General features: G+C 43.5%; 1 protein-coding gene across 1 annotated transcript in view; it reads left to right on the plus strand.

The window, feature by feature from the left end:
• Nucleotides 1–14,498, plus strand: part of PPP2R5A (protein phosphatase 2 regulatory subunit B'alpha) — a gene marked incomplete in the record, with an annotated part of 2,279,188 nt that overhangs the window by 2,181,753 nt on the left and 82,937 nt on the right. Inside the window, 1 exon segment of the mRNA XM_044055395.1 lies at nucleotides 8,681–8,782. Coding sequence (XP_043911330.1) covers nucleotides 8,681–8,782 — 102 coding nt within the window.

Below are 14,498 nucleotides of genomic sequence, written 5' to 3' on the forward strand. Positions count from 1 at the left end.
AGACAGACCGCACAGGTCCAAAGCTGCCGACGACGCTTCAGCCCGCTTCAATGGATTCGCAGGCCTCTACCGAGACTCATTCGGAGTCCAGTATGCCGTGAGACTCTTCTTCGACTATGGAACCAGTGGATGTCTCTACCTTGGATGGATCCATAGCCACTGAGCAGGCACAGGCTTCTGAGGAATTTCTTCGCACTACCAATGTTCAACACAAGCCGATGACTTCAGTTCTAAAACTACTGACTTTCTAAGGCCAAAAGTAGGCGCTACACCCAGACAACTGACGACCAAAGCGCATGCACCTGCTCACTTGCCACAACATCAAATGCTTAGAATGGCAGAAGACCTTATTATGCTGATTAGGGGAAGTCAGCCTTCCCCTGCTAAGACAAAAAGAGGTCAGACCCCAGCAGCTTCAACAAAACAAGAGTTTGATGACTCTGAGGGTTCTGATTATGAAGACATACCCTTATCTGCTTATGAGGATTCAGATGCAGATGAATCCATTCCCTCTGCCTCTCCTCCAGAGGGTTTTTCTTTTGATGAAACCTTACATACTTTGAGAGCATTTCCATTGGGAATGCCAAGACTATCCTCAGGTCAAAAAGAGACTCAGGGAATTTCTAGACTTGCCACAACATAGGCCTTTAGCAATACCCCCAGTCCTGGAAGTTGTTGTTGATGTATTTATGGAATCCAGTCTTACTCTTGATACTTTACCCCCTGCTCCTAGGAAACCAGACAGGTACTACAGAGTACCTGACTCTCTCAAATTCCTTTTCAAAAATTCTACTGCTGACCCAAAGGCCATTTCCCAGGGGCCTAAAGGCATCAAAGCAACCACAGCTAAGTCCCACCCCTTCGGACAGGGATTCCAGAGCTTTGGACAGATGGGGTAAGAAAGTATATACCTCTGCAACTCTCGCCATTAGGGCTTTGAATTGTCTGTTTCACATGCTTAAGTACCAACAACATATTATGGAACTTGTTAAACAAAAAACAAATACCTTTGCAGACTATGCAGAAAATAAAGAATTGCAAGAGCTTATGCATTCTGCAAGCCAAGCCAGCAAGCGTACATAGAAGTGTGGCTTTGACACCCTAGAAGCATCTTGCAGGGCAGCAGTCACTGGTTCTGTAATGAGAAGGCATGCTTGGCTTAAAGAGCAGACCTTGCCAGACCAGGTCAAATCAAAGTTATTAGACGCTCCTTTGAACAAGGACAATCTGTTTGGCACCAAAGCAGAAGAGGTTCTTAAAAAGATGGAAGAAAAAGCTAAATGTATGCAGACAGTCAAAGAATTCTTGCAAGTACAGCCTCCTAGATTCAGTAGGCATTGCCCCTCAAAACATTGGTCCTTTCCAGCCCCCTCAAGGCTATTTTAAGCTAGACCCAGGAGAAACAGACCCCCCAGACTACAGTCTCAGGGTATGCAGAGATCTAAACAATAGAGTGCCTCCATCTCTAAAGCAGGGAATGCTAAGCCACCCCCTTATGGAAAGAATTCCCAATGACTTCTCAACTCCACTCCCCATCTCTGCCCAACTGCTTGGGCCCCAGGAGGAAAACTTACCCTTCATGCAAAAAACTGGGTTTCCATCACTAAAGACAGATGAGTCCTCAACATTGTATCCCAGGGGTACAAATTTTACTTCCACTCACTGCCAATACCAATAGGGTTCCCAGACCTTCCTCCAAGCCAGTGGGCAGAGGCACAAAACCAAGTTCAATCCCTGCTGTCTATAAGGGCAATTCAACTTGTTCCTGCAGAACAGATAGGTCAAGGATTCTATTCCAGACTTTTCCTGGTACCCAGAAAAGTGGGCACTTAGCACTCAATCCGAGATCTGTCAATTCTCAACACCTTCCTGGTGGTACTAAAATTCAAAATGCTCACCCTGCAGCAGCTTCTACTTATGCTAGCCAAAGATGCCTGGTTAGTCACCCTAGACTTAAAAGAAGCCTATCTGCACATCCCTATACGGGAGTCATGCAGGAAATATCTACGCTTCAGGGCAGGATCTATGCATTATCAGTTCTCTGTACTTCCCTTTGACTTATCCACTGCTACCAGGGTATTCACAAAATGCCTGGCTCCAGCCATTGCTTACTGCAGACAGAGAATTATTCAAATTTACCCGTACTTGGAAGACTGCCTGATTCAGGCAGACAGTCAGGAAATGCTGTTGCAGCACCTGACATTTGTAAAAAAACGTCTAACCTTCCTGGGGTTATACCATCAATGAAAAGAAATCAAAACTAGTCCCCAGTCAAAAGATTGTATTCCTGGGGCAAGCTTGGACACAGTATCCCAGATGGCATTCCTCACTCCAGAAAAACAAGCCTATCTGACAGACTGTTTTACTCAAATGGCAACCAGAACCCAGCTATCTGCAAGGAAAATCCTACAGGCCCTAGGGTTCATGGCCTCATGCATCCTACTAATTCCATATGCCAGACTGCATATGAGGAAACTTCAGTGGTACTTAAAGTCTTTGGTGCCAACATTCTCAGGACCTGGAAACAGTCATTCCTATAATACCCTAAGGACAGATTTTCTTTGGTGGGCAGCAGCATGCAACCACAACAAGGGACTGCCCTTTACTCAACCCCATGCCACCCAGACCCTAACCACAGACCCATCAGACTATGCCTGGGGTGCACACATGAACAGCAAGTGCATTCAGGGCCACCTGGAGCCCAAGTCAAATTCATCTGCACATCAACCAAAAAGAGATGCTAGCTGTGCAGCATGCTCTGACAGCTTTCAGATCCCTACTCTCACCAGGGCACCTGCTAATAAAAACAGACAACACCACAGTTATGTGGTACATCAACAAGTAGGGGGGAACCCACTCTTATCCACCCTGCAGGCTAGCCATAGACCTGTGGAACATGGCCTTGGTCATGCAGGTCCATCTGCAAGCTCAGTTCCTGCCAGGCAAACGGAACTCACTGGCAGACAACTTAAGCAGAAATCTCCTAGACCCACACGAGTGGCAATTAGAGCCCAGCACCTTCAACCTTCTGATTCAGAAATGGGGGACCCCAGAGGTGGATCTCTTTGCCTCCCCCTTCAATCAGCAGCTCAGCAAATTCTGCACCAGGACACCTCACATCAGGGCCTGGAAAGTGGATGCCCTATCCTTCCAGTGGGTAAATCTCGCAATCTATGCCTTTCCCCCTCTGCCCCTTCTCTCAAGAGTATTGCTCAAGATAAGACAAGGACAGACCAAGGACAATTCTGATTGCTCCAGACTGGCCACACTAGCACTGGTACCCACTCCTGTACAGCCTGTCACCTGTGCCACCCTGGCACCTACACCGGAACCCAACCCTGCTCTCTCAGCAGGGGGGGGGGACAGTTCTTGCACCCACAACTGCAAACCCTAACTTTTGCAGCCTGGCTTATTCCTTGAATTCTCCTCCAGTAACCAGCTTAAACAAACAGGTGCTGGACGTCATTCTTGAAGCCAGAAGACCTAGTACAAGGAAGTCCTATGCTAAGTGGAAAAGGTGCTGCTCCTGGATTCAGTCTAAATGAAAGGACACAACTCTACCCTCTCTGCCTCTAATCCTGGATTACTTAGCAGATCTACTCCACAGGGGCCTGTCCTTTTTGGCTCATTACAACACTAAGCCCACCTCTTTTCTCTCATCCTCTTATCAAACAGTTCCTTAGAGGGGCAAACAACTTAAGGCCACCAAGGAGAGCACCCACCCCTGCTTGGGACCTCACTCCCCCCCCCCTTTGAGCCTGCAGTGTCAGCAGAGTTAAAATTCTTCTCTTGGAAAACAGCCTTGCTTCTGGCCATCACTTCAGCTAGAAGAGTGTCTGAGCTACAAGCACCTATGGCTGTGGAACCCTTCATTATTTTCCATGCTGCCAGGGTTTCCCTCAGCACCAACACTTCCTTTATGCATAAAGTGGTGTCCAGTGTAGCTCTCAACCAATCTATCCATTTGCCAGGTTTCTTCCCCAATCCTCAAAATAAAGGGGAAAGGATCCTGCACTCCTTGGACGTGCACAGACAGCTCAGATTCTACCTTGATAGGACTAAGCCCTTCAGGAAATCTGACCAGTTACTAGTCAGCTTTGCATCAGGGGCAGAGGGCAAGGCCATTTGAAAACAAACCATTTCCACATGGATAGCACACTGCATCCATTTCTGCTACAGGCACCATGGGAAACCAACCCCTCAGGGGGTCAGAACACATTCCACTAGGGCAACTTCTACCTCTACAGAATTCCTCAGGGGAGTCACTACCAGGGACATCCTGGAAGCTGCTACCTGGAGTTCTGTACACACCTTCACCAAGCATTACCATCTGCCTATCTTTTCCAAGTCCAGGGCAGGTTTTGCAACAGCAGTCCTGCAAGGCATACTAGTCAGCCCCAACTCTTCTCGACTGCCTCCACCCTTCTTCTGCTTTGGGAATCTACCCAAGTGTGATGACTGCAACAGTGAAACACAAAAAACATAGTACAGTTGTGTACACTTACCATAAATGTAGATGTTCAAGTGTATTCACTGTTGCAGTTCTGGTTTCCCTCCCTCCAGTCCCTTTAATCTCTCTCTCCTCTCTGTCTGTTACTCACCCCTTTCAGGGATATTGGTATTGGTATTTACTTTTTACTGGTGGTGTTTTCCCCACCATAACTTAGCTCCCTGTTTGGGGGGTTCCTGACATTTGGGGTAAGAAAAACTGATGTAATGGTGTCGGCTGCCTGTTTTATACCCCTAATGACCTGACATCAGTCCTAGAGCGACAGCAACCAACGCATAAATACGAAGTCTCTGGTATTCGGGCCAACTGAGGGCTACCTGCAGGCAGATTACCCAAGTGTGATGACTGCAACAGTGAATACACTCTAACATCTACATTTATGGTAAGTGTACACAACTGTACTTTCCCCTAATGAGGCTCTTACATGAATCCAAAAAATTAATGGTACCAGTGATCATGAGAAGATTAGACATGTCTCCAACATTGTGACCAAAACAAAAACTAAAAAAGCGTAACAAGTCCAGTCAGATGTGCATTCTTCCATGGATTTATTATAACAAAACTCTCAAGCTAAGCACTTTCATCCATTTTACCTTTTCATGGGACTTCATAGCTGAAAAGTTAAAACACTGCCATTACAGTCTTGTATAGGTAAACATCCATCTCAGTAAGATCACATGATTGACTTCTAGCAAGAACATTTAAAAAAAAGACACGTTCTAAAAATGCTCGATTACCATAACACATCATTGTCTTTTCTGCAGTACATATAAAATAACACCATCATTTAGTTGTAAAAATTATCACTGTGCTATACTCCTGTCAAAATAATTTGTCTGAATTCATAAACTTAACAGTTATTAGTAAAAAAAAAAATAATAATTAATTGAACAATATCTGTATTCTTCATACTACACAGCTTAAAGTGTAACATGTCATAAAAAATAGTGGCCCTGTATTTCAAAACACTAACTGTAGAAGTGCACCAACTTATTCCTGGCTTCACGGTGGCATTTAACCTCAATTGCTGTGCCAGTTTTTTGCATTCCAGCAATGTTTCAGTGTTACCCCTCTTTTGGTTCTGATAGACCTTGTCTATAATAAGAAAAAAATAATTAAGCTTATTAAATGTACCACAACTGACTGCTTGTTTGCACAAAACATTTGCTAAATCCTACCTCAAATGTCATAATTATGTTCTTTAATTTGTCCTTTAACTTCCTGGATGTTCTTCTCCCCACATAAAAAATGGGCAGGAGGTACAGGTTGCCAGATATACAACACCAGTTGCTTCGCTGTTAAATCTCCCCGGACATGCTGTAGTTTTTTCATAATGGGAGACACTTGCATATGGTTCAACTTTTACGAATCTATAATGTTTACATCTACTACATTAATTCTTCCTTTTACTTTTTGATAGCAGCCGTTTCATCTGAGAGTCTCTTTCCAGGTAGTTTTTAATGTACCTACCTTTACTAAACACTGTTGTCAGATCTTCTCCAACCTTGTTGTTTAATTCATGTGTGAATAAAATATTCCAGGTCTTCCTTATCACTTCTGTAACCTTGCAATTGTTGATGCCAAATGGCAAAACTAGGGCTAAGTTTATATCCAGGTTTTAATGCTAGCTGCCGGGCCATTTTTCTCTCTCCCCTGCCATAGAAGTAATGGTGCAAATTTATCTGACTTCCCATCAGTTATCTCTCTTGACCATTTCCAAAATGTCTTGCAGGTACCCTCCCTCCCTAATTATGGTCAATACAAAATCCACTTGTTTAGTAAACCAACTATCCTCACTAATTAGTCTTGCTGTTCATACTAATTGCCCCTTTAATAATTGCTCGCTTTTGGTGTGTGGGATAGCAGCAGTTATAATGTAAATATTATAATGTGACCATGCGAAGATCAGACCGAGACTTGCATTTGGGCTCATCTCAAGATAGTATGAGGATTTACACTCGTATATCCGTCTGTATACCTTTGTGATTGCTATTTCAGTGTTTTTGCGTTGCCCTTTGGGTTATCTGCGGTTTTTATAATGTTTACAAAGTGTTAAACTCCAGTCATAGCTATAGAAGGCTGAATGGCATTCATTTTTCTTTCCTTATTTGGATGAGTTATTTTCCTTTACAGAGTCTCTCTCCCAAATGTCCAGATTCCTTATTGTGGGTTTTAACTTCTCTGACCAATCTGAGATTAAAGATAAACATTCAGAAGTCTTCCTTCACCATGTAGATACTCCACACCAAAAGTTTTTAACACTGAAGAAGGAGTTTTATGTGGAAACCTTCCTGAGCTTCTCATTTCAGTCTCAAACTTAGTCAGAGAGCTTCTTAGCATTCAGAGTTTCATGGCATCAGTGATTCTCATGATTCCTTTCTCTAAGTTGTATGTGAGAAAGATTCTGTGATATTTATAAAAAAAAAAAAAAAACATGGACCCAACATTTGCATCCATGCCTTTTAATCTCTTCATCATGTGGTATGGTACATCAACAAGCTAGGGGCTACAAGTCATACCCTCTTTGCTGCCTGTATGATCATTTGGGTGTTAGCTTTTCAGCATTCTTTAACCCTCCAAGTATATTGCATTCCTGTCAGTGCAAAGCATTGTGGTGGTAAACTCAGCAGGGCCAGGAGAGATCCTCATAAAAACAGTTTGAACGAAAGGGTCTTCCAGGTATTGATCCAGTTCTGGGGAACACCTCAAATAGATCTGTCGACCTCCTTTCAAAACAGACTTTATACATGCCCCCCCCCCCATTCTTTTACAGGGAAATGTGTAGTTATGTATTTCCACTCTTTCTACTGATATGCAAGGAAATTTTGAGGATTCAGAAGGACTCACAAAAAATATTTGTAACAACCCTGTTTTGGCACAGGCTATATTATTTCTCTCTTCATGCAATTGGCCAAGTGCAATTACCATAGACTTCCTCACTGTCTGGATGTACTCCCAGGACAAGGGGAGTTTATTACATCCCAGTCCAAAACTTCTTGAATTATCTGCTTGTAATCGGATACCTTTTAGGTATCTCTTTTTAGAAGCCATGCAGCAGTTTCTAAAGGAGACAGGGAACCTTGTCAGTATAAAGTCTTATCTTGACATTGACATACAGAAGAATTCAAAAGCCTGTGCCTACGAAACAAACAGGACTGTATCTGGGATTGCAACACTGGTGCTCAAATATCTGTGAGAGTTACTAGCCCCTGACCTTCATAGTACTTTGCCAAGGTACATCTTGTAGCCACTTAAGTATGTCTGCCTAAGGATCCCTCTTTTTTTTCAATGTTTTCGTAGTAAAACATTTTCTGATAGGAGTGTTTCATCTGAGATCAGCTTGTAAGCATCTAATATTCATGTTTTTGTGTATTTTTTCTGTTGCATGTTGTGCTTTTTCAGTGGGTGTGGGGATTGAACTGAGTAGTGCATGGTTATATATCTTCCTAACTCAGTACAGTAGAGACTTGATTATCTGAGCATCAATTATCCAAGACGTCAGTTATCCGAATGCAGCTTTCCAAAGTTTGCGGACAGGAAAAATAAAGTCTGAATATGAAAACGTGCATACTCTCTTGTGCGTGTTTTTTGAGCTTGTACTACAATAATATACTGTACCGTTTTGTGCTTACAGTAAATTTGTTTTAGTTTTCTTGTTTAATTTTCATCAAAAACACTTTTACAAGTTTTTTTATCTTGTTCAGTTATATGTTTGATTATCTGAACTACCCTAGGTCCCAATTATACTGAACTGTACAGTATTGGATTTCATGACCTGCACTAAGCAAAGGTGTGATTTTAAAATGAGGAAAACAACTAATTTTGCCAAGCTGAAGATAATAAGAGGCAATCCCAACCAGTATATTGACTGTGACTGTAGAAGACTTCCTTGTAGCTCATTTGATGCAACAATTGCATTGTCTTCTTTGTATAGTCTTGGAAGATCTGGCTGTATTTTTGCTGCATATGAGCATTAACCTACATTGTTACTTTACAGTATGTTAGAGTGTCATCAATGTTTACTGAGCAACTCCAAAAATGAGTACTGCATTTTGTAATAGGGGTAAGTGGTAGTATTGTACAAGGGGATATGAATGTAATCTGAAAGGAAGAATAAACGTAAATATGAAGGGGTTAAGAAAATTTACCATAATTCTTCTTTTGTTATAGGACTATTGTAGCACTGGTATATAATGTTCTCAAAACTTTAATGGAAATGAACAGCAAACTTTTTGATGAACTTACAGCATCATACAAAGTGGAAAGGCAGCGGTAAGTAATTTACATGTTAATGGAGAACAGAAAAGTGCAATTCATATAATTTTTGTAAATGTGAAATTTAGAATCAAGTTATAGCCTTTAAAATTATTCTTCAAATTGATGTAAAAGGGGCAGAATATGTCTTCATTTCTGTATACTTCATTTTTGAATCAGGCTTTCTTATTCGCTGCAGGACAAGTAAATGAGTAGTGTAACATACAAATCAGTGGAATGAATATTGGATCGTATGCTATAGACTGCTGTCAGATACTGTTGTCTCAGATTCTGCTCTCTGCCTGTAACTTGTGCGTCTCTCTGGATTAGCTGTTTGGAAATTTCAGATTAAAGTGGGTACTGCATATGTGTTTTCTTTTTATTGAGATGCACAGCTTTGTCTGGTAAAGCTGACTGGACTTTATTTCATGATTTAGATAAGTATCGGATGTTGTCCTTTTCATTCCTCCTCACTAATGGGTCTCAGATCCAAAATCAGATCTGACTAGGATGCTTTCCAAGAGTTTAGTCTCGAGGTCCTCCCTCTACCCATAATGCACTTTACCTTCCTCAACTCCCCAGGTCTCCTTTGCTGTGCATTGCGTCTAGTTTCAGTCTCGAGCTTGTGGTGTTGGTGTGTTTTGTGAGAGATAAGTGAAAATTTTCCTTTGTTAACAGTTGTTAGTGCAATTCTTTGTTTCACCTCACTCCTATAGTTGAAGTGTTAAGGGCTTTAGACTTTGCCCACTGACACTCTTCTATTAAAAAAAAAAGTTTTTATTTTGCTAATTATTATTTGTTAATTAGTTTGTATTGCTGTTCTGACTTGGTGGTTGCTAATTGTAGTTGGGGCTTTCGTTTTTATTACCATGTGGGTTTGTGTGACCTGTTGTAATGTCTGAGAAACCAACTGGGTTCAAGAGATGCACTTCTTATGGGCACAAAATCCCTGACTCGATGCCCACAAAAAGTGCGCCTATTACCCAGGCCCAAGACATTTAGATGTGGAGTGTGTTGTGTGTGCAGCTTTCAATCCTGGAGCTTTAGCTGACCACAGAAACAAGCTAATTTTAAAGTTCTTGTTGCATACGTCCTCCACTTCTGGAGCTTAAATCCCCCCCCCCCCCCTTAAACATGCTTGCTCTAAGCTCCCTCTGTCCGCTACCTCTGAGAAGTCAGAGCATGGCAGAAAAAAGTCTAAGGTCTCGGATCAATCGGCATCAAATCCAAGCACCTTCAGTAAATCTTCGGATCTGAAGATTTGTTTGGAAAAGTTAACTGCAGCTCCTAGGGTTTCAAGGCAAGCCACAGATCTGAAGGGTCTGTCAGATCTATCTTCTTCGGCTCTGAGCACCTCTAAGACAACTATGGATCCTGTTGTCATATCAGGATCCCCCATTCCTCGCACCTCCTCCTCAGATCCCAGGGCTTCGGATCCAGTGGTTAATAGCCTGACATCAGCCTTCCAGATAGAACTGGTATCCCCAGCTCTTCCCTCGAAGGTCCTTCAAGCCCCTTCCAAGTCAAAACTTGCGCTCTCGGATTTTCCTGGTCTTCCCAAAGCTTCACCGAGGCTGATATTTACAAAATGATGCAGGAGTTCCTCAGGATGCAGATCTAGATGGGGGTATTGCCATCTCTGTCCTATTGCAGATCTGTGAGTGTTCCTCCTCCTTCCATACAGACTCTTTTTTTCCCAATCCAACCCCTGATTTAGGAATCCCAGGAACCATGGTATCTGAGAGAGTCTATGTCTGGTCCGAGGAATCTTCCTTTCTCATCTCTGACTGTATCCTTGATCAGCACTGCTCCATTTTTGTTGGATCAGAGCAGGTCCCGGATCTGAGAAATCGGCACCATCTCTAGGGTGTTGACTTTGGCTCTGATTTTGTCAGATCCATCACTTCTCCTTAGGGCTTCAGCTTTTGACAGTTTGTGTCCGGTTCTGCAGGGAGACCTCGGATCTGTGGATGGTTCTGCTCTCTCCCCTCCTGTGATTTTGGATGTTCTTCTTGTTTCACTGTTGTAGTCATCACACTTGGGTTATCTGCCTGCAGGTAGTCCTCAGTCGGCCCGAATACCAGAGACTTAGTATTTCTGCGTCAGATGCTGTCACTCCAGGACTGACATCAGGTCGTCAGGGGTATAAAAACAGGCAGCCAACGCCATTACATCAGTCTTTCCTGATGAGGAGCGCAAAGCAAAAGCAGTTCACAAGTGCCGGTCGGCTGCTACCTGAATTTTTGTTCACGAATTTAATAATCCTGAAGTCTTCTAAAGCTAAGTACCCCATTGGGGATCCTTTTTTCTTGCTCTAACCAATGTCAGAAAAAGTTAACAATTGTCTTGCCTGTGGAAAGCAAATACCTCACAGAGATTTTCATTCTTACTGCATCACCTGTTTAGGCCCAGGCCATGGCGTTCCTCGCTGTCGGTTTTGTGCCTTATTTAACACCCGAACCATTCGTTGTCGGGCTCTCTTTGTTGCTAAATTCTTTCGCACTCGATCTCCGTATTCTGAAATGGCTTTGGTAAGCCATCCAACTACCGGTATTACGAAAAAACGTAAAGATAAAGACAGAGACAGACTGCATATGTCCAAAACTGCCGATGACTCTTCCATTAAGCTAGTCGCCAGGGAGGTTGGCCTTCCAGTTTGCAGAAAGGACTTTCTCTAGGTTTGGAGAGTTATCTCCTAACACCCAGGGTTTGCCTCTTCCTTCATCAGATCTGAGCACTGACCCCTTCGTTCCTGTCCAAGGTCAGCCTGTTCTGAGGAGCCTCCAGACTACCCAGTCAGAGGGACTACACAGTACAATAAGTTCAAAAACTTCTACAAAAAGAGAAGTTCCGACCAGAGGATTCAAAACTTATTCTCACATGTTCTTCCTGTTACACCATTGCAGTCATCACACTTGGGTTATCATGCCAGGGATAGCCCTCAGTCGGCCCGAAAACCAGAGGTTTAGTATTTCTGCGTCGGTTGCTGTCGCTTCAGTACTGACGTCAGGGGTATAAAAACAGGCAACCAACGCCATTACATCAGTCTTTCTTGATGAGGAGCCCGAAGCAGAAGCAGTTTGCACAAGTTCCGGTCGGCTGCTACCTGAGTTTTTATTTCGATTGAATCATCTTGAAGTCTTCTAAAGCTAAGTACCCCCATTGGAGATCTTTTTTTTGTTCTAACTGATGTCAGAAAAAGTTAACAATTGTCTCACCTGTGGAAAGCAAATACCACCCCGAGATTTCCATTCTTACTGCATCACCTGTTGAGGCCCAGACCACGAGTACCTCACTGTCGGTTTTCTGCTTTGTTTAATGCCCGAACTATTCATCGTCATGAACTTATTGTAGCTAAATACATTCAATGTTCTTCATGTTTCAATGTTGCAGTCATTACATATAGGTAATCTGCTGGCAGGTTGCCCTCAGTCAGCCTGAATAACAAAGTCTTGGGTCCTGCTTCAGTTGCTGTCTCCTCTTCCATGATGTCAGGTCGTCAGGGGTATAAAACATGCAGCCGATGCCATTTTATTCAGTCTTTCTTGCCGTGCGGTGCCCGAAGCAGAAGCAGTTCGCAAGTGCCAGTCGGCCGACTCCTGAAATTTTTGCATTCGAGTTTCAGAACCAAAGTCTTCAACTAAAGCTAAGTACCCCGTTGGGGAAACGTTTTCTTGCCCCTTACCGATGTCAGTAAAAGTTAGTAATTACATTACTTGTGGGAAGCAAATACCTCATAAGGATTTTCATTTGTACTGTATTCCTTGCCTAGTCCCAGATCATAACGTGCCTTGCTGTCGGTTTTGTGCTAGATTTAACCAACGCATATTAAGCATTGGTATATTTTTGCTTCAGAATATTTTGGATCCAGTTTAATTACCCTGAAATGTCGTTGGTTAGCAATCAGACTACCTGAGTTCACAAAAAACGCAAAGAAAAAGAGACAGACCGTCGAGGTCCAAAACAGGCGACAAATCTTCTCCTAAGCCAGTCACCGGTTTGCAGGTATTCAGTGAGGCACTTTCGCAGCCCCTGATACCCGCTACTTTTAAGTAGCAGGCCTCTACCGAGACCCATGCGGAGTCCGGTATGCCGTGAGATTCTCAGAGTATTGAACCTGCGGATGTTTCTCCCTTGGATGGGTCCGGAGCCGCTGAGCAGGCACCGGCTTCTGAGGGTGTTTTCAGGCCTCAACATTTTTATATAAAACCAACGCCAGCTTCAAAAACATCTTATATGTCTAAAAAACCGATGCATGAGCCACGTGCTCAGGCCCCGATGATCAAAATGGCTGAGGACTTAATTACCTTGAATAAGGGAATCGTGCAGAAGATACCTCCGCTTCAAGGCAGGTTTTTTGCATTGCCAATTCTCTGCACTGCCCTTTGGCTTATCTACTGCGCCCAGGGTCTGTACAAAGTGCCTGGCACCAGTAATTGCATTTTGCAGACAAAGAAGCATACAAATTTATCCTTACCTGGACAACTGTCTCATTCAAGCAGAGAACAAGGACATTCTTCTTCAACATCTGGCATTTGTAAAAAGGCTTCTAACATGCCTAGGGTACACAATAAATGAAAAGAAATCCCAACTGGTACCCTCTCAAATAATTACATTCCTGGGTGCAAGCTTGAATACAACTGCCCAGGTGGCTTGCCAGACAAACAAAGGCAACTGACAACATACTTCAAACAGATGGCAACAAAAACCCAGTTATCTGCAAGACAAATTCTGCAGGCTTTGGGGTTCATGGCATCCTGCATTCTACTAATTCTATATGTAAGACTGCATATGAGGAAGCTTCAATGGTACCTAAAAAGTTTATGGAGTTAACATTGTCACAGTCTGGAAACAATGATTCCTCTCATTCCCTGTCTACAACAGGAGTTGTTCATCGTGCATACAGCTGCAGTCATAACAGATGGGTTATCCTGCCGTCAGGCGGGTCCTCGGTTGGCCGAATTCCAAAGTCTAGGTCCGACGTCGGTTGTCGTCGCTTCCTCCCTGACGTCAGTGCGGCAGGGGTATAAAAGAGGCAGCCGATGCCATTTTCTCCAGTCTTTCTTGCCGTGTGGTGCCCGAAGCAGAAGCAGTTCGCAAGTACCGGTAGGCCAGCTCCTGAGATTTACAAAAGTATTTCAGCCGAAGTCTTCTTGAAAGCTGAGTACCCCTTTGGGGAAACTTTTCTTGCCTCAGACCGATGTCAGACAAAGTTAATAATTGTATTTCATGTGGGAAGCAAATACCGCATAAGGATTTCCACTCTTACTGTATACCTTGCTTAGGCCCAGACCACGACGTCTCGGCCTGCCATTTTTGTGCTAGATTCAACAAACGTACTATTAAGCGTCGGGTGGAGTTCGCCCTTCACTTTTTCGGCAAAAATTTAATTATATTATGACGTCGGATTCTCCGACTCCAGTTTTGAGCAAAAACCGCAAAGATAAGGATCGGCATACGAGGTCCGCACCACCTACTGATACCACGCTAAGGCTGACTACCGGTTCTCCGGTACTCAGCGAGGTGCCTACGCAGCCCCTGAGTACTGATGACAATGCCTACGCAGCCCCTGAGTACCGATGACAATGCATTACCGGTGTCTTCAGTACCCGAGGTCGCAGGCTCCTCGGCCCCCATTCCTACTACAGATACCGACGCCACTCCTGGCGGGGAAACTCAGAATTTAGACAGGCCTGCCATTTCTCTAGGGGTCTTCAGGCCTTCCTCCTTCTCT

The sequence above is a fragment of the Protopterus annectens genome, chromosome 1.part2 (assembly GCF_019279795.1).
Source record: "Protopterus annectens isolate FY-2018-M chromosome 1.part2, PAN1.0, whole genome shotgun sequence".
NCBI classification, from domain to species: Eukaryota; Metazoa; Chordata; order Ceratodontiformes; family Protopteridae; genus Protopterus; species Protopterus annectens.